Raw genomic sequence first — 18579 nt, 5'->3', positions numbered from 1 at the left:
TTTTTTTTAATTATAGGGTTTCTTCCTTCCTTGCTATGTAAAAGAAATACTTTTATGAATAAGTACAAAGTTTGCTTTTGAGGTTTACTTGTCAATCCTTACTTGTCAATGCCATGGGGATGGATGTATGCTGGTCTGGATCTCTGCTGCCAAAGACATGTATTTATGGGCTAGAGGCTTTCAGGCTCAGAGTACCATTTGTAGGCCATCCCTGGATCCATTAGTAGCTCTGTTCTAGTCACCTGAGTTTCCTAGATGATAACAGAAAAAGCCCTCAATATTTAAGTATAGATCCTTCCCACCCTTCTTCTCAAGAACATCCTATTAAGGCTCATCATTCTCCAGAAAACACGTCAGAACTATGAAGGACGCCAGAAGTAGAATTCTGTGGCTGAGAATTTGCATAGCTTCTCACTCCCTCTACCCACTAAAGTAAAGCCTTGGGCCTGAGTTAAGTTAGGCAGAGTAGTCAATCTCATTCTCAGAGAGTCCTGGAAATTCAGTGGCTAGACAGAAGACAGATGGAGATGGCCCAAGATGCAGAGGATGACCTCAACATCTCCAGTGTCTGAGCCCCTACTGGGCCCGCTTCAGCGGCCTTCATGACCACTGGAGCAGGTCACAAGCCTGTCACTTACTCAGATGCTTTGTTGGAGTGGGGAAGCTTTTTGGAGCCAAAGGTGGGAGTTGAGTACTAGGTGGACCCCAAAAGTAGATGGATGAGCAGTCCTGGAACACTCCATATCCTTTCTTCTCTTTGACTCCTCTCTATACCCCACATCAGCTTCTTGTGATACATCTCCCATTAGATCCTAAGCTGATTTCAGGCAGGGATTATCTTTTTTTTTTCCCAATTTTATTCCCAGCACTTAGCTCAGTGCTTGGCACATAGAAGACACTTAATAAATGTTTATTAACCGACTTTTTACATGGCACTTTAAGGTCCACAAAATACTTTTCTCACAATTTTATGAGAGGGAATGTTCTTGTTCTTAATTCTCACTTCACAGAAGAAATGACTACTCAGAGTGACTTGCCTCTGATCATACTGGTAGCAAGTGATAGATTTGAAGAGTTCTTTTCCAGGGTAGGAGGTCATCAGTCCTCTTCCAGATGGATGAAGACAACAATCTGAGCCGAGGAGAAGATGGAAAAGTCAGAGAAGTCCCAGGTGAGAGATGAGGTCTGACTCAAGCTCTCTCCTTAAGTGGACATCTGGGATTCATGGTCCTAGCCCCAGTCAGGAGCAGCAGGCAGTGATAGGTGGAGTACATCTGAGGAACAGGGAGGTGGACAATTAACCACTGGTCCAACTGAATTCACTGAGTCTCCTAGTCAACCAAGAGGCTACTAAGCCCCATTTGGAGGTATCTTTCGTCCACAATAAGCAAACTGTACCAGGAAAGGAAGCACCTGAACGGTGCTCTCCACATCCAGCCTCTCCAGTCCTGAATGCTCCATGTCTGGCCTCTCCAGTCCTGGGGATGCTCCATGTCTGGCCTCTCCAATGCTCTATGTCCAGCCTCTCCAGTCCTGAATGCTCCATATTTTGCCTCTCCAGTCCTGGAGATGCTCAATGTCAAGCCTCTCCAGTCCTAAATGCTCCATGTCTGGCCTCTCCAGTCCTGAATGCTTCATATCCAGCCTCTCCAGTCCTGAATGCTCCATGTCTGGCCTCTCCAGTCCTGAATGCTCCATGTCTGGCCTCTCCAGTCCTGGGGATGCTCCATGTCTAGCCTCTCCAGTCCTGAATGCTCCATACCTGGCCTCTCCAGTCCTGGGGATGCTCCATGTCTGGCCTCTCCAGTCCTGAATGCTCCATGTCCAGATTCTCTAATCCTAAATGCTCCATGCCCAGCCTCTCCAGTCCTGAATGCTCCATGTCCAGATTCTCCAGTCCTAAATGCTCCATGTCCAGCCTCTCCAGTCCTGAATGCTCCATGTCCAGATTTTCCAGTCCTAAATGCTCCATGTCCAGTCTCTCCAGTCCTAAATGCTCCATGTCTGGCCTCTCCAGTCCTGGGGATGCTCAATGTCCAGCCTCTCCAGTCCTAGATGTTCCATGTCTGGCCTCTCCAGTCCTGAATGGTCCATATCTTGCCTCTCCAGTCCTGAATGCTCCATATCCAGCCTCTCCAGTCCTGAATGGTCCATATCTTGCCTCTTCAGTCCTGAATGCTCCATGTCCGACCTCTCCAGTCCTGGGGATGCTCAATGTCCAGCCTCTCCAGTCCTAAATGCTCCATGTCCGGCCTCTCCAGTCCTGAATGGTCCATATCTTGCCTCTCCAGTCCTGAATGCTCCATGTCTGGCCTCTCCAGTCCTGAATGCTCCATGTCTGGCCTCTCCAGTCCTGGGGATGCTCCATGTCTGGCCTCTCCAGTCCTGAATGCTCCATGTCTGGCCTCTCCAGTCCTAAATGCTCCATGTCCAGCCTCTCCAGTCCTGAATGCTCCATGTCTGGCCTCTCCAGTCCTGAATGCTCCATGTCCGGCCTCTCCAGTCCTGGGGATGCTCAATGTCCAGCCTCTCCAGTCTTAAATGCTCCATGTCTGGCCTCTCCAGTCCTGAATGCTCCATGTCCGGCCTCTCCAGTCCTGGGGATGCTCAATGTCCAGCCTCTCCAGTCCTAAATGCTCCATGTCTGGCCTCTCCAGTCCTAAATGCTCCATGTCTGGCCTCTCCAGTCCTGAATGCTCCATGTCTGGCCTCTCCAGTCCTGAATGCTCCATATCTTGTCTCTCCAGTCCTTAATGCTCCATGTCCGGTCTCTTCAGTTCTGGGGATATTCCATGTCCATCCTCTCCAGGCTTGGATGCTCCCCTCTCCAACCCTGGACCCTCTATGTCCGGCCTTCTCAGACTTTCCTCTTCTTCCATTCCCTATCACTTGCTCATCTCTGGAAGGGCCTGTGGTCCTATCCTTTCTCATCACCTCTTGGGAAGGAAAAACTCCTCCCTCAGAGCAGAGAACTGGTATAACCATCACGATTTTCTTTGTTTCTAGAAAGTCTCCTACAATTGAATTTCACTCAGACAATTTATTCTTCTCAAAGGTTAGGATCAGAGCACTAAAGAAGGAGCTGGCTAAGAAGGAGGCAGAAAGATGGATACTGGGGAGAGATAGGATCATTACAACCCTAAACATTACTGACTTCTTCAAAGTAGGTATTTTAAGCTTCCAGAGACATGTGAATTGGGAGTTAGGGGGTAAGGCTTATCTCAGAACTTTGCACAAGTCTCCGTTTTCTGATGTAAGATAAGAGAATTGTACTACATTATCTCCAAAGTCATTCCAGTTCCAAAAATCAAACTGGCTCAGTCAGGAAACTGTCTCATTCCTCTCTGGCTAAGGGAGTTTCCTAGGGGTGAGTGAAAGGATAAGTGGGGACAGAGACCAGGGCGACAGCTAAGGGAGATTCTACTGAGGCTCTGGTTTTTTGCTTCATTTTAGCCAAAAAGAAAATTTTTGAGGGTGGTCTGATTTTTGTTCCAGACATAATGATGGTCAATAAGATCTTTTTAGAATGTGGCCACAAGATATTGGGTCAGCAAAGTGCAGCTTAAAACCAAAACTTCCTACCTTGGCTCCAGAAGGTGGAAACACTGTCTGGGGATGGCTTGAAACACAAGGCCTGGAAAAGCACGGAACTAGAGTGATACAGAAGATGCAAGCAACATCTAACTTAAGCTGGGGGGAAGGGTGCCCTTCCATAGGATTATTTTGGGGGCTGTAACGGTTAGCAGACCAGGTCTAGCTATATCCTGGGGCCCCTCATGTTTCTTAACCAAACAGACAAACCTTTTCCTTCCCCTGAACTATCTTCCTTGGAAATCCCCTTTACAAATTCTCATCAGCCAGATCTTACACACACATACACACACACACACACACACACACACACACACACACACCTTTTTTTTTTTTTTTCTTTAAACCACCAGTAAGATCACATTAACCATAACGACTCTATCCAGCCCAGAGTCTTTCTACAGAAGTGGGTTGCTTCTGTAGGACACAGGAAAGAAGGGTGAGGAAATAAAAGACCAAAATGAGGCTATTTGTTGCCTCAGCACCATGTGTACAGCTGGGGCCCAGCATCTGGTGCCTGTATTCCCTGTGGGCATTCGACAATTTATTTTCAGTTGGTGGCAACTTATATCCTCTGGTTTTCTTCTCAGAAAGTCCCATTCCCATCACCACTTCCAGCTACCAAGAATATCTACTTTCCTCTCCCTCTCCCAAATCCAATTTCCTTACACCTCTAGCTTTGGAGCATTTAGATGGGAAGGGACTTTGAGAATCTAGCCCTACCCTCTCATTTTACAGATGAGGATACTGAGGCCCAAAAAGATAAAACATGCTGTATAAGTCACTCAGGGAACAAGGAGAGCCCAAGATCACACTCAGACCCAGTGACTCCCAGTTCAAGTCTTTATACCACTGCTGCCTTTCCCTCTATTCTTCTTCCTATCCACTCCTTGGCTCCTGACAAACTTTATCACCCACTCCAGAGCTTCACTACAAAGCTGACCTCAGCCATCATCAGATCAAGTGAGCTAATTTTGTAAACATTCTCAGTGTGACTTAGTGAGGCCATTCAAGATGTCAAGAAGAAGCTCAGCTACCCTCCATGGGGATAGGGGTGAAGGACGAGTGGTTTGTGTGTTAACTAAGGGGCCTGGAATACCCTTCTTGTCATCTTCCTCTCATCTCTTTTGACCTCGACCAAAAAAAAAAAAAAAAAAAAAAAAGGAAAGAGTAGAGAACTCATGGTCAGAAAGACTTGACCAGGGATAAATCATTAAATCAACAAGCATTTATTAATCACCTACTATGTGTCAAGTGTTGCTAAATGCTAGAGCTAAGCCAGTAACCTCTCTGACTCTGCAACAACAACTAAAAGAGTGATGCTGTTATAAAAGTTCCTGCCTTAGTGCTTTGCACAGTACCTGGCACATAGTAGGTTCTTAATTGATAATCTCATAGTGCTATGGGAAAGATCAGCTACTAATAATAGTAATAATGATCAAGCATTTCTATAGTCCTTTAAAGTTTATAAAAAAGGTTTATGAATTATCTCATTTTATCCTCATGACAACCCTGGGAGGAAGGTGCTATTATTAATCACCTTTGGTCTTACTAAATTTAAGGAGGAGGGGAAGGGGAGGAGGGATGAGAGAGAAAGAGAGCAGCAGGAGGAAGAAAGGGAGGAGGAATGAGAAAAGGAAAGCAGCAGCAGGGGGAGAGGAAATAGAGGAGGGATAAGAGGGAAGGAGAAAAGGAGGAGGGGAAAAGGAAGGAAGGATGAGAGAGAAGGAAAGCCGTAGCAAGAGGAGGAGGAGGAGGGGAGGAGGAGGAGGGATGAGATGGAAGGAGAGCAGCAATAGCCTCACTCCGGAGGGGAGGAGAGCGGAGAGGGGAGGAGGGAAGGGAGGGGAGGAGGGAGGGGAGGGGAGCGGGGGAAAGGAGAGCGACCGCGGCCGCGGCGGGGGAGGGGGAGGGCTCGGAAGCCACACCCATCTGCGGGCGGGGAGCGGGGAGCTAGCTGGTGCTGCTGCTGCTGCCGCGACTGCTCGGAGGGCCGGGCGGGCTGGCGGACAGGCGAGCGTGCAGGCGGCCGGCTGCTCCAGGCCCTGCAGGGAGGCGGGCGGGCGGACAGACGGACTCATAGACGGACGGAGGCGCGGCTCGGAGAGCGCTCGCCGCACAGGCTGATTGACGGACGGAGCGAGCCAAGCCGGACTGACAGGCGGGCCGGAGCGGCGGCGGCGGCTGCACCCGAGCCGCCTGGTGCCCCGTGGCGGGCCGGGCACACGAGCAGGCGGACAGGCCGGCGGGCGCGAAGCGGGCGTGCGGGCGGGGCCCGCGGCCGGAGCTGCCACCATGATCGCTTTGTTCAACAAGCTGCTGGACTGGTTCAAGGCCCTGTTCTGGAAGGAGGAGATGGAGCTCACGCTCGTGGGGCTGCAATACTCGGGCAAGACCACCTTCGTCAACGTGATCGCGGTACGCGGCCGGGGGCCTCCCTGCTCTGGGGGCGCTGGCGGGGGTGGGGGGCATGACGCGGCGAAAGCCGCCCGGGTCCACTCCCCGAGGGGGGGCTTCTAGTTTGCCCCACGGGGGTGGGGGGAAACCCCTCCCAGCCGGAAGAGGAAGGACAGCCCAGAGTGGGGGAGGGGAGGTGTCATCCTCGTGGGGCGCGAGGAGGGGGAGCCGAGAGGCCACTTCCTCCTACCCCTCGTGACTAGTTGAGGGAGGGGTCCCCGAGAGCAATGCAGACCTAGGCGCCCGCCCCGAAGGGGTCGGAGCGCTGATGCTGCTGAGCTTGGACTCCAGGCCGCGGGAGGGGTCTGGAAAGGGTTAAACCCGCTCCCTGACCGGGGAGATGAGCTCGCTGGGTGTGTGAGCTGAGGCTGCAGTAATGGCTGCGGCCTGTGCGGCCTGCATCCCTAGTCAGAAGCTGGGGCACCCTCTGCCCTGGGACTCGGCCCCTTCCAAAGCTGGCCACCCCCGAATTCCGGGGCGACTCGGCCCCTTCCCAAGGCTGCGCCCCCAGGGTTCAGGAGCGACTCGGCCCCTTCTCAAGGCTGCCCCCCAGGATTCAGGGGCACTCAGCCCCTTCCCAAGGCTGCCCCCCCAGGGTTCAGGAGCGACTCGGCCCCTTCTCAAGGCTGCCCCCCCAGGGTTCAGGGGCGACTCGGCCCCTTCTCAAGGCTGCCCCCCCAGGGTTCTGGGGCGACTCGGCCCCTTCCCAAGGTTGCCCCCCCCAGGATTCAAGGGTCACCAGCGGCTGGCTGGACGTGCTGATTTGGCCTCCTGTGGACTTTCGGGTCCTAGGTGACCCCCCCCTAGTCCCTCCCCAGCCAACCAAGTTCCCAATCCAGTAAATGGCCGGGCTCCCAAGAAGTGTCAGCATCTCAGGGTCTGTTATCCCGGATCCTCCGAGACAGATGTCATCACATCAGGCCTGGGTGGGCGGGGCCTGGGAGAGGAGCAGGCGTGTCTCCAGAGAGTCACATGAATTTACCCTTCAGTTTCCAGATACTCCAGAAATAACCTGCCCCTTCCCCACCCAGCTCTGCCTGCCCCCGACCGCAGGACTTTCAGGCCACCATTACTCCCTGTGGCACAGTGCTCTGTACACCCAGGTCTTTGCTTCCAGGGACACAAACGCCCACTCGTCCCTCCCTAGATCTATACTCAGAAACCTCATGGTTAGTGTCGGCCTTTGGTCATCCCAGACTCGGGACAGGAGCTCTCAGCTCTCTTTTTTGCCTCTTCCCCCTTGACTTTGGGGGAGTCACATATTCAGAGGGGAAGTTAACAACAAAGGAGGCGGTCTCAGAAGCCGCTTCCTATCATGAATGGACCAAATGACCTGAGCTTGCTGCCAAATTTGTTTTTGCTTGCAGTGCGCATCTAGGAGACAAATGCATGCATAAGATTTTTTTTTTTAACAATAATTGTTTGCAAGTATCACAAAATAAAAGCTGTATGACAATATAGTGGAAAGAGTGCCTTAGGAGCCAGGGAAATAGATCCTGCTTTCTTTTGGGCTGGTCAGCCGAGTGACCTTGGACAAGTCTGGTCCTGGGCTCCTTATCTTTGAAATAAAGGACTTGAGAGAGAAAATGAGCTTGGCCAAAATGATCTCCAAGGTCCTTTCCATTTTTCATAGTCTGCCATCTGAATTCTGTAGGTTTGGCTGGATTGGTAGCTTGGGTAGAATGTTGTAACTTTTGAATTTAGGCCCTGGGACCCGAGAGAAGTCTCTTAAGGGGCTGAGAGAAGTTGATGCTGTTCTGCTCTTGGCCTAGGCTACAACATGAGGCAGGGGGGTAGACGGCCTTGGTGTTACCCACAATCCCTTGTGCAGGGCTCTTGGTAGAGTATTAATGAGGTCATATTCCTGGAAAGGAATCAGTGGATATAGAAATCCATCCACTGCCCAGCTGTGCTCTAGTGGGCATTGCCACGCCCACCCCCCTATAAAGGACAATCCCCATAACAATAGCAGACACCTGTGATGTGCTGTTGCTGTGGCTGTAAAAGCATTTGTTAGAAGGTCCTCCTCTGCCCTGAGCTGGCACCCTACCTATTGATGGGAGAATGCAGAAATCCGGAATCCTGAATCCCAGCCTAGCTGCCCATATCAAAGATGCTTCTGAGAGGCTCATGAGGTGCTAAGCAGTGCAGACCCCAGAAGGACATGGCAGATTAATGTGATTTGAAAGGAAGCCCTGAAAAGCACCAACAAACTTATAAATCCTGCTCTTCCTTCCTGCCCTCATAACTTTCTCCATTTCTCTCTGAGTCACTTCTGTCTGCTGTATAAGCCCTACAGGGTTAGGAAAAGAGCGTGAATTTAGCCAAGCATCCCCCCCAGGTGTAGTGGGTGGTATTCACAGTAGGCTAACAAATACCCAGAAGACTTTGTAAAGCTGATGAGACTGAGACAAATAAGAAATTGGGTCAGGGTCTTAGGGAATGGCAAGTACTTACTATATGCCAGGCACTGTGCTTTTACAAATATCTCATTTGATCCTCACAACAATCCTGAGAGGTCAGTAAAATGATCCCCATTTTACAGTCAGGGAAACTGAGGCAAGTAAAGACTTAAGTGACTTGCCTGAGCTTACATAGCTTGGAAATATCTGACTCCAGATTTGAACTCAGGTTTTCCTGACTTCAGACCCAGCACTCTATCCATTGCATCACCTAGCTCTTTTCCCTATTAACTGAACAGGAGAGGGTAAAATAAGGACTGCTTGTTTTCTGCTGATTCTTCCAGAATTCCTACTTTTTCCAATATCTATATTCTGCTCAATTCTTGTTCATTCTATTTGGAAGCTGGGAGTGAGCCTCACAATGTTTTGGGTTTGTTTTTTGGTTTTTTCCCCTTTGAGCATTTATCTCAGTTCCTTTCTGTTTTCACAGAGAGGGAACTGAAATTCAGGCTCCCCAAAAATGTTAAAAGTAGAAGGTACTTCATTGATCACAAAGTCCGGCCTCTCCATGTTAAGAGATGAGAAATTGAAACCCAGAGAAGGAAGTGCCCTGATCAACGTCACAGACTCAAAGTCGTCACAGTCGGGGCTTTTTCCCAATTTGTAGGAGAGCCCTTTGTTAAATCTTCTAAAGGTCCCTTGCTGTTCCCTGTTCCTTTTGCCAGGACTTGCTGATTCAACCATGTTTACATGGCATTTTCCCTTTTGCAAAGACTTGGGTATTCCACCTCCTGCAGCCTTAACCACCTATGAGGAAGGTGCTTTTTTTTCTTTTTTTACAGAATGAGGAAACTGAGGTTAAGTGACTTGCATAGTCACTTAGTGGCCATCCTGCCTGTCTGAAGCAGGATTTGAACTCTGTTCTTCATGACTTGTGACCTAGCATAAGACCAGCCGCCCCCAGATTAGACTGGTGACAGGCTCTTTAGACTCTCCGTGTGACCTCGGGCCAGTGTCACTTCCCCTTTTCTGGTTTTATACTAGAGGACCTCTGATAATCCAGCTCCCCATTGATTGGCCAAAGATCTCCTTTTTCTTGGCCCCCTCTAAGAAGTGCTCTGCCCTGGGTGCACTTACTAGGCCTGGGGCTTCTGAGTTAAGGGGCAGAGCCAGACCCCAGGACTTCCATTTACATCCTGGCCCAGAGTGACCTTGGACAAAGCACTGGGTTGGATTCAGTGACTTCTGAGATTTCATCTCTTTGTCATTATGCACCCCAGCTACCTTAACCAGCAATCCAAGTGGGGCGGAGTGCTTTTATAAGGACTCTAGAGCTCCTCCTTTAGCCTTAGCAAAAGCCATGGGACCTGGGGAGGGTTGGGGGTGGAGCCAGACCCCCATCTCCTCCCAGCAGCCCAGGGAATGACCACATTCAAACCCCCTGGGAGTTTTGCTTCCTCCCAGCCTCTCCTCCGCCTGCCCTCCCAGCTATTGAGGGGTCTGCCTTTTTCTGGCCTTTGACCTAGACTAAGCCCTGTGTTGTCCAGGAGGGTCCCCCATCCTCTGGCAGACTGGGACCTGCAAAGAGTGCGGTATTGGGGCTTAAGAGAAAGAAGAAGTGAGCAGACTGCTTGTCCTCTGGTCCTGAGAAGCAGTGTATTGGAGGAAGGCCCAGCTCGGTCCTAGTTCTGGGCCTGATACTTTGTAACTTTAGCATTGGGGCAGCTAGGTGGCGCAGTGGATAGAGCACCAGCCCTGAATTCAGGAGTTCAAATCTGGTCTCAGACACTTGACACTTCCTAGCTGTGTGACCCTAGGCAAGTCACTTAACCCCAGCCTCAAAAAAAAAAAAGTAACTTCAGCACTTTATTTTGCTCAGGCTCAGGGTCTTCCTCTGGGAAGGGAGCAGCCAGGTGGCGCCATAGTGCCCAGGGCCTGGACTTGCAGTCACCAAACCCCATCTGCCTCAGTTCCTCATCTGTAAAATGGGCTGGAGAAGGAAATGGCAAACCACCCTAGCATCTTTGCTGAGAAAACCCCAAGTGGGATCACAGAGAGTCAGATACCCCTGAAGGGACTCAGCAGCAACAAATAATGGTGGTGACTCATCTCACAGAATAGTTGGAAACAAAGTGTCTCCTAAATCTGAAAGTGAGTTGTTATGAAGACCCTAGAATGCCCCTAATTCAGTCTAAGAGGCTAACTAGTTGAGGAGTGAAGCCCACAGGGTGTGGAAGCTCCCCCGTTGTCGAGTTGCCTGGGCTTGAACCCCTGATGCTCCATATTACATGTGACCTTGGAAGTCACATGGCATCCCTGGGTTCCAGTTGGACAGCATTGGAGCACGGGCCTGGAGTTCAGATGTAGCCTCCAGCCTTCCTAGCTGAAAGTTACTTTCTGCTTCAGTTTCCTCCCCTGTAAAATAGGAAGCATACTGGCACTTTCCTCTGAGCTTTGTTGTTAAGATCAAATGAGATAATAATTGTAAACCGTTCACCCTCTTAGCAGTTTCCTCTCATTCTTCATGGAGGGCCTGGACTAGATCTCAGAGGCCCCTTCCAGCTGTAGACCTTGCCCTACCTCACTCACATTGTAGGAAGGAGGAATAGATGGTTCAGTGTGCCCAGGTCCAGCTCATCCCTGGAGGCCTGCACCCACAGAAAACCGCCATCTGTTCTCCAAGGCCAACCCACGTGGCGAGGCTCCTGGGACCAGGATGGTCCCCCGTCCCAGGCCTGCAGTACTCTGCACAGAGGGGCAGAGAGACCCATCCACACACGATTCCCACCCAGAGTTTCTTCACCCTTAAACAAGGGTCATCGGTGCCCCAGGCATGTAGGAAAGGGGACTCCGGGAGCTCAGATGGCTTTAAAGATGGTGTGCCAGAGTGGAAGTTCCCTGAGCCACAGGCCCAAGTTCAAGCCCTCTGTCTGTGACCTGCCCCGTGTAATCCCATAGCCCCTCCATGAGTCTTCGCATGTGAATGGGTACCTGGAGATAGAGAGGACTCTGTGCTGATTGCAGTCCCAGTTCTTGACCTCCCTGCACCCTGGGACCCGGCACCAATCCAGGAGAGGATGTTGCGGGGAGGGAGCCTGAAGCTTGGGCTCGGTTCCCTGTTTTACCCTTGACTTTGTGTGAGTCGCACGTCAGAATCCGGGCCTTGGGCCTCCAAGGCCATCTGGCCGGACCCATGCTAGAGAGAACGCCTCACCATGAGACCCAACAAGTGAGCCCCCATCCTGCGCTCCAGTTCATGGTGCCTGAGGGAGGGCAGCCTTGTTGCCTTTCAAGCTGCCCCGGGACGCTGGTGCTCCTGGAAGAGAGACAGACCTGTCCCGTGGGTGACCACCGGAGGCCCTTCCACTGCCCTCGGTCCGGCCTTTTTTGAGACTTGTGGCCAGCTTGGAATTGGAGGATCAGCTCCCTTCATTTGGCATGAGGAAACTGAGACTCAACAAATGAAAGGATCAGAGAACCAGAAACAGGGGTAGACAGGCCTTAGAGGGCTTCTGTCCAAGGCCCCCTTTTAGAGAGGAAGCAGGCCCACAGCAGTGACAGGGGCAGAACCAAGATATCAGTCCAGCTCCTGTCTCCAAATCCAGGGTGTTTTCCACCATGGAAGCAGTCCTTGGATCTTTGGGATTTGGCGGCAACCCAGGTCAGCTAAGTGGGTCAGTGTATAGAGTGCCAGGCCCAGAGTCAAGAGGATCTGAATTCAGATCTGGCCTCAGGCACTGCCTGGTTATATCACCCTGGGCAAGTCATTTATCGCAATTTTCTCATCTGTAAAATGGGCTGGAGAAGGAAATGGCAAATCACTGCAGAATCTGCTGAGAAAACCCCAAATAGGGTCACAGTGAGACACAATAGAAAACTGAAACACAGCAATATGGAGATCTTGGAAATGCCCAGAGGGGAAAACTAGAAATGATGAAGTGGTTTACAAATGAAATCATAGCAAACTCCCAGGTATCCAAGTGAATGAGAGGGAGTCTTCATAACCTGGGTGAACCAAAATACTTAGATGTGGCAAAAGGCAGAGAGAAATTTGGAAACCAAGGCTTTATAAAAACAAAAGCTGTCCATAAAATAAGTGGGGGGGGGGGGAATTGTGCTTGCCTTTGGAAAATACTATAAGCTGAGGGTGACAGAGCTACTTGCTTAAGCTAACAGGAAAGTTGGTCTGTATTCTTTAATGATGGAGCAGTGTGATCCTGCCATGCTTTAAGGGACCAGGATGAGCCGAACTCTTCCCTGGAAAGGAATGGCTAAAGTATAACTTGAATGGTTTGTCCAAAGCTCTCCACTGTGCTGATGCTAGGAAGCGACTACGTCCAGTCCCACTGAGGACTAATGAGAAGGGTTTCTATTGCATTTTATAAATTACAGTCAGAGACAATCTATCATCCTACCTAGATGGACCTGAGTCAGTATACTTGGGAAGTTAAAGCACTAATTCAGACACTAATTAACTGGATGACTACAGGCAAGTCCCTAACTTTTGAGTCTGTTTCATTATTTGTAAAGCAGGAATAAGAACTCTTGTTCAGCAGAGTTGTGAGGAAAGTGAACTTAACAAAGTTGTATTATGACCCTTTACTTGGTCTTACCTTTTTTGAGATCTGAGGCCAGCTTGGAAGCAGAGGTCTGAGACCAGCTCCTTCATTTGGCTTAACAAAAAAAGTGCAACTTAGGAAAGATCAAGCAGAAATGGATCTTACTAGTGAAGGTGAATGCAGAGATTTAAAATAAAATCTTAGCAAAGAAACTCTAGCATTATCCAAAAAATTATTTACTGTGACCAAGAGATGGGGGAGGAAGGAAGATTAGCAAAGTAGTTGGCGTAATTAGCCACAGAAATAAACCTTAAAACTCTACAAATGGCACTTATTACAACTCAGGAAAAACTTCCTGACAATCTAGTGTGAGAAACACCAAAGTTGTTGCTGGTGGAAATGGAGTTCTCTCTTTCTTGGAGAGATTTACATGTGAACCAAGCTCCTGGGTTGATTTAAGCACAGCCCAGTTCCAAGGACAGAAGAGCAATAAGCCTGTGGGCTTCCCTTCAAGTGTGAGGAATCTGGAATCCATCTTGATTTAGTCCATCCTGGAGGGGCCCCAATTTCTTACTTCAGTGGGGGAATGCAGCTCTAATTCTGACTCTTCTTCCAGTCAGGACAGTTCAATGAAGACATGATCCCAACCGTAGGCTTCAACATGCGCAAAATCACCAAAGGGAACGTGACTATCAAGGTGAGAGGGCCAGAGCCCGAACCCAGAGCGGGAAGGAAGGGGGCTGAGGGACAGGAGGAGAAGCCTCCTCTGTTCCCTTCTGGTCCTCCAGGGAGACCTGGAGCCCAAAAGGAAGGGGGAGAATGAGTGTCCATTCCGTACAGGGACTGAGAAGTTTACTAAGTTGAGTTTAAAATCCAGCCCCCAACCTGATGGAACACGTAGGATAGTAAGACGATATTAGACCAGTGCTTAAATCTACTTCTACTCTGTTAAAAAACAGAACTGTCCATTTTTACTTATATCCCTAGTACTTTGCATATCATAAGTGCTTAATAAATGCTTCTTGATTCTTTTATAATAATAAAAATTGCTGCACAAGAAATACATTGGAGAGGAATGAGGGCTGGTGGGAAGAAGGGGAAGGACACCTTGGAGGTACTAATGTTTATGGGAGGGAGAGAAACGTGGATCCAGCAGAGATGGAGGTGCTGGCCTTGACCCCTCCTTTCTCCTCTCCCCATCCCCAGCTCTGGGACATTGGAGGCCAGCCCCGCTTCAGGAGCATGTGGGAGCGATACTGTCGCGGTGTGAGCGCCATAGTGTAAGTGCAGAGCCCGTAGTGCCCTCCACTGAGCCCCATCCTTCTCTTCCCACCCCATCTACTTCCCTGCCCTGCCCCCTCACAATGGCCTTGGGGGTCCTCCAGGCAAGACCTCCACTGCCCAGGCTGGGACCCACATTGGCCCTGTCCATAGGGAAGTGACGGGGAAGGCTGCAGAGGACTCTGAGGTTCCTCCTGGCTTTTGATCTTCGACCTCTTCCTGTGGTATTAAATCCCCATTTCCTCCCTGTGTGTACAGGTACATGGTGGATGCTGCTGACCAGGAGAAGATCGAGGCTTCCAAAAATGAACTACACAATCTACTGGACAAGCCCCAGCTGCAGGGAATCCCGGTCAGTGAGCCGAGGCCAGAGGAGGAAGAAGGGGAGACTGGCGCAGGGAAAGGGGGATGTGGCTGGAGCACGGAAGCAGGGAGAGAATGGCCCTGAGGAGGATGGATGTGGGAGACGCTGCAGAGGGGGTGGGGATGGGAGGAAAGGCTGGGCCAGAAGGGAAAGGTGAGACTGGACATCATGGGAGAGCAAGGCAAAGGCTCTTTCTGTAGAAGCCGCCTCATCATAGGGTCTTTAGGTCCCTTCACCCCAACCCCTTTCCCTATTTCTCTTCCCAACAGGTCCTAGTCCTGGGAAATAAGCGAGACCTCCCTGGTGCTCTGGATGAGAAGGAACTGATTGAAAAAATGTGAGTGTGGATTGTTCTTTTCTAGTACAGGGTCTCCTGTTAGAGCAGGAGGGAGAAGGAGCCCAGCTGGGAGCCCAAGGAGTCTGAGGCTCATCCTGGCGCTCAGCTGGAAGATGTTTCCTTTTCCTCTCCCCAGTTGTTTTCTTTCCTCAAAAATTCTGGAGAACTGCACAGATTCATTTTGATGGAAGAGGATTTTTAGATTAAAGTCCATAACATTCTGGGACTTCCCTGTTATCTCAGATGTAAAGAATTTCCCCCTTACAATCCACTAGTATTTCTCCAGGAAAAGCCCCAACACTTAATTTCTGAGATTCAGTGGCCTAGTGGAAGAGCTGTTGGAGATCATTGACAGTTTACAGATGAGGAAAATTGAGACCCAGGAGTGTCACATAAATGGTCTGAGATCACAGAGACAGAGCAGGGCTGGACCCCAGTCTGCTGCTTCCCAGACCCCCGCTTCTCCCAGCACTCCTCACTGATCACCTATTTCTAGCTCTTCCTGATGCCCCATCCACAAGTGTCCCCGGGTTTTCTCAGGAAACCGGTTCCCGTGCCCTGACTAGAGGCACCTATTCCCTGACTCAGCCACAGGGTGGCACCAGTGCTGCTTTTCATGGCCTGGCCGTGGCCCAGAGGCCCTGTCTGCCCCCCTCCCCCAGCATTGCTGGAGAAGACCCCTCCCCTTTCCCTTTCCTGGCCATTTTGGGTGGACACCGTTCACCCCCCCCACACTCTCCAGGTCTGAGAAACATCTGTTATTTCCCACCCCTAGGAATTTGTCTGCTATCCAGGACCGAGAGATCTGCTGCTATTCGATCTCCTGCAAAGAAAAGGATAACATCGGTGGGTAATTTGGGGCTGGGGGTGGTTGGGGCGGGGGAATCCAGGAGAGCCCTGGGATTACACGGGCTGAAGAGCCAAGGAGACCCATTTTCAGGGGCTCTACAGCCTCATTCTTGCACAGATAGCCTGCCCAGCTCACCCTCCTCGCTGTTGGTCTCGGGTTTTCTGTTCTCCCACCAGACTTTCACATCCTCCTGTCACCTCTAAAAGTCCCTAAGATTCTCCTTTCTGGAGCTTTTAGTCAGAGAACGAAAGCCTCCGTGTTCCTCCTTCCTCTGGCAGCTCTGTTCTGGGAGACCTGGCCTTCCCTATAGTTTGGGTCCTGTCCCCCATCCCTCTCAGTCACCTCCATTCCATCTCTAACCCAATGAGTCTTATTCCTCCCACAGACATCACCCTACAGTGGCTTATCCAACATTCAAAGTCACGGAGAAGCTGAGACAGCGGTCCATCCCTCCCCCCGGACCAGGGACCGCCATCGTCCAACCCTAAAGCCGCATTCCCCGCCGGTCCCTACTGGCCCCCTTCCTCCTGCCCCTCCTCAGTGTCTGCGGCGGGGGGGACTCTTGAGGGACCCAGAGTCCTGTTCTGCTGAGGTCTGAACTCCTGTTTTTATTGTAAAGAATACTGGTCCCATCTGGACCCGCTAACTTCTCCCTCTCTCCTCTGCCCTGTGCTTCCTTCCCCTAATCCCCACATCCATTTCCCTGACCCTGCACCCCACACCATCCCCGCTCTGCCCTTCCCAACACTGTTCAGTTACTGTCCTGTGTGTACAGTATATATATGTATATATATTTTAATTTTTTAATTTAAGCAATGACTAAAATCAACCATATGACAATGCCAGGGCCAATCGGGGATTTGGAGAGGGCCAGAATCTTTTGGAAGGAAGAAAAGCTCTAGGGGAGGGGGAGGGAAGAGGCTGATGTCCTGGGGCTGGACCCTGGCCCTGGCACTGGTGGCCATCCTGTACCGGTCTGCTCCCGACCTTGTGGGATCCCTCCAACTCCTTCCCTCCAGGTGAGGAGGGGCTGACAGGCACATACCAGTTGCCAAAGACCATCTATCTGGCAAAGGGAACGAGATGCCAGTTTTTTCCTTCAAGCTTCCTCCCCCATTCCCTGTCCTGTCTGGCCCTGGCTCTTCCCAGAAGGGGCAGCCTGGCCAGCCCCCAGCGGCCTGTGCTCCTGCCCCCTGCCCCTTCTCCCTGGGCCTCCCCAGCTCTCCCCCATCTCCCTTTCTGTTCTGATTTTGCAGACTTGCACAAGGAGAGAGCTTAGCATGGGGGATTTAGGTTCTTTGGGGTTTGTTTTGTTTTTATTTAATGAATTGTAAAGTGGCATTTATCTTCCCTTTTTTTACAACACTTTCTGGCTCATATTGGATTCCTTCTGTTGGAAAATGACTCTTGTAACTGTACAATTTTTTTTTGGCCTCCTAATAATAATAACGAAAATAAATTAACAATTTTGTGTTGGGGGGTTTTTTGCTGCCAGTTATTTTTTCTAGTTAAGATGGATAGTAAGACAGACCCTTGGACATACAGATCATTTGGAACACAACCTACACACACCCATACCCACATACATAGGAGAAATCCTCCCCCTATACAGTGCTGGGAGTACCAAGATTCTCCTGCCGGCAAGAGCTGGTCTTTGGATTGCAGGACCTTAGCTCAAAGCCAGCTCTTGTCACACACTCCCTGTGCAACCTCGGGCAGCCCACTACTCCCTCTCTGGGAGACTGTCTCCCCATCTGTGAAATGGGCAGTTTGGGCCAGACAGCTCGAAGGCCCCTGCTAGCCCTGGCCCCCTGACCCAGCAGGTGATGCTTTTGTGATGGTGAGAAGTCAGCCGCTTCGATCCTCCCTCTCACTCGCGTTGCTCAGTTGAGCGCTGCTGGTCCGGCTGCCCAGAGGATGGGGGATTTTGGTGGTCTGGGTCCTCATCCTGCTGGGAGTAAAGCTTACCTGTGGCAGGGCTCTGAGCCCCACCTCCCTGCAGGGAGGTCTGTATTTTACAGACAAGGCACTGAAGGCTGGGGCATTCCGCGACTTGTCCAAACTCGGAAGAGCACAGAGAAAAGTAAGGCGGGGAGCCCCGACCAAGTCAGCGTTAACTGGGAAACTGAGAACAGAGCAGCAGTGTGCACAGCTGTGCATGCAAATGGGCCTGTGGGCCTTCAGAATTATGTCAAACTCTTGGACTGGATGGGGGAAGCCCTGGTGGAACTGTGGCCTCCAGGGCCAGGAGAGGGGTGGGCGAGCCAGTCCGTCCCAGGGTTTCCCCTCCGCCTGGCACTGGACGCAACCGCTTGGCCTCCGCGCATAACGGGCTGGGAGGGCAGGACCTTGCCAGGCCCCGTCCTCTCCAGCCCTGTTCCCAAGTGTCTCCCCCTCCTTCCCTGCCCCCCACCTCTCACAACTGTTGGGACCTCCCCCTCTCCTCCCCCCAAACCCTGGACCTCGCAGCAAACCGGATCCCGGAGCAACAAGCTCCGCATTGTTTGCCCAGCTGGCCTGGGCCAAGGAGGACAGCAGTTCCTTTCCCAAAGCCGGCCTGGCTAATCCTGCAAGCTGCTCACGTGGGCAGAGCTGGGGGCGGAGGAGGCAGGCCTCTCACCCCTTCTGCTCCGAGCCCACAGGGCGCTGCTCTTGCCTGGCTCCCCGGCCCAGCTTTCTGTCCCCTCGTTTCCGCTTCCCAAACCAGCCGCCTCAGATGAGGTCGGTCCCCTGGGGAG

The 18579-nt window shown here is 51.2% G+C and overlaps 1 protein-coding gene across 2 annotated transcripts; it reads left to right on the top strand.

The window, feature by feature from the left end:
* Positions 1-5530: 5530 nt before the first annotated feature.
* ARL8A (ARF like GTPase 8A) lies at positions 5531-17314 on the top strand. Of its 2 annotated transcripts, XM_074308796.1 has the most exons (7): positions 5539-6009; positions 13626-13706; positions 14216-14289; positions 14549-14642; positions 14924-14991; positions 15767-15837; positions 16227-17314. In XM_074308796.1, exons 1-7 carry the CDS (start codon positions 5887-5889, stop codon positions 16274-16276), a joined length of 561 nt encoding a protein of 186 aa, XP_074164897.1. In that variant the 5' UTR covers positions 5539-5886; the 3' UTR covers positions 16277-17314. The 2 variants fall into 2 exon arrangements, with proteins under 2 accessions (XP_074164898.1, XP_074164897.1); XM_074308797.1 differs by lacking the exons at positions 14924-14991; positions 16227-17314 and having other exon boundaries at positions 5531-6009; positions 15767-15832.
* The last annotated feature ends 1265 nt before the right edge of the window (positions 17315-18579 follow it).

The sequence above is a fragment of the Sminthopsis crassicaudata genome, chromosome 4, assembly GCF_048593235.1.
Source record: "Sminthopsis crassicaudata isolate SCR6 chromosome 4, ASM4859323v1, whole genome shotgun sequence".
Taxonomy (NCBI): Eukaryota; Metazoa; Chordata; class Mammalia; order Dasyuromorphia; family Dasyuridae; genus Sminthopsis; species Sminthopsis crassicaudata.
Note: the sequence above shows the minus strand (reverse complement) of the source record. Positions and strands in the feature narration are given on the sequence as shown.

Bases quoted from the DNA above. Each gene is read 5' to 3' on its own strand.
- ARL8A (XM_074308796.1), top strand. From the start codon at position 5,887: ATGATCGCTTTGTTCAACAAGCTGCTGGACTGGTTCAAGGCCCTGTTC. The intron at 13,707-14,215 runs GTGAGAGGGCCA...CCCCATCCCCAG, and splicing joins AAGGGAACGTGACTATCAAG to CTCTGGGACATTGGAGGCCA. The intron at 14,992-15,766 runs GTGAGTGTGGAT...TCCCACCCCTAG, and splicing joins AAGGAACTGATTGAAAAAAT to GAATTTGTCTGCTATCCAGG.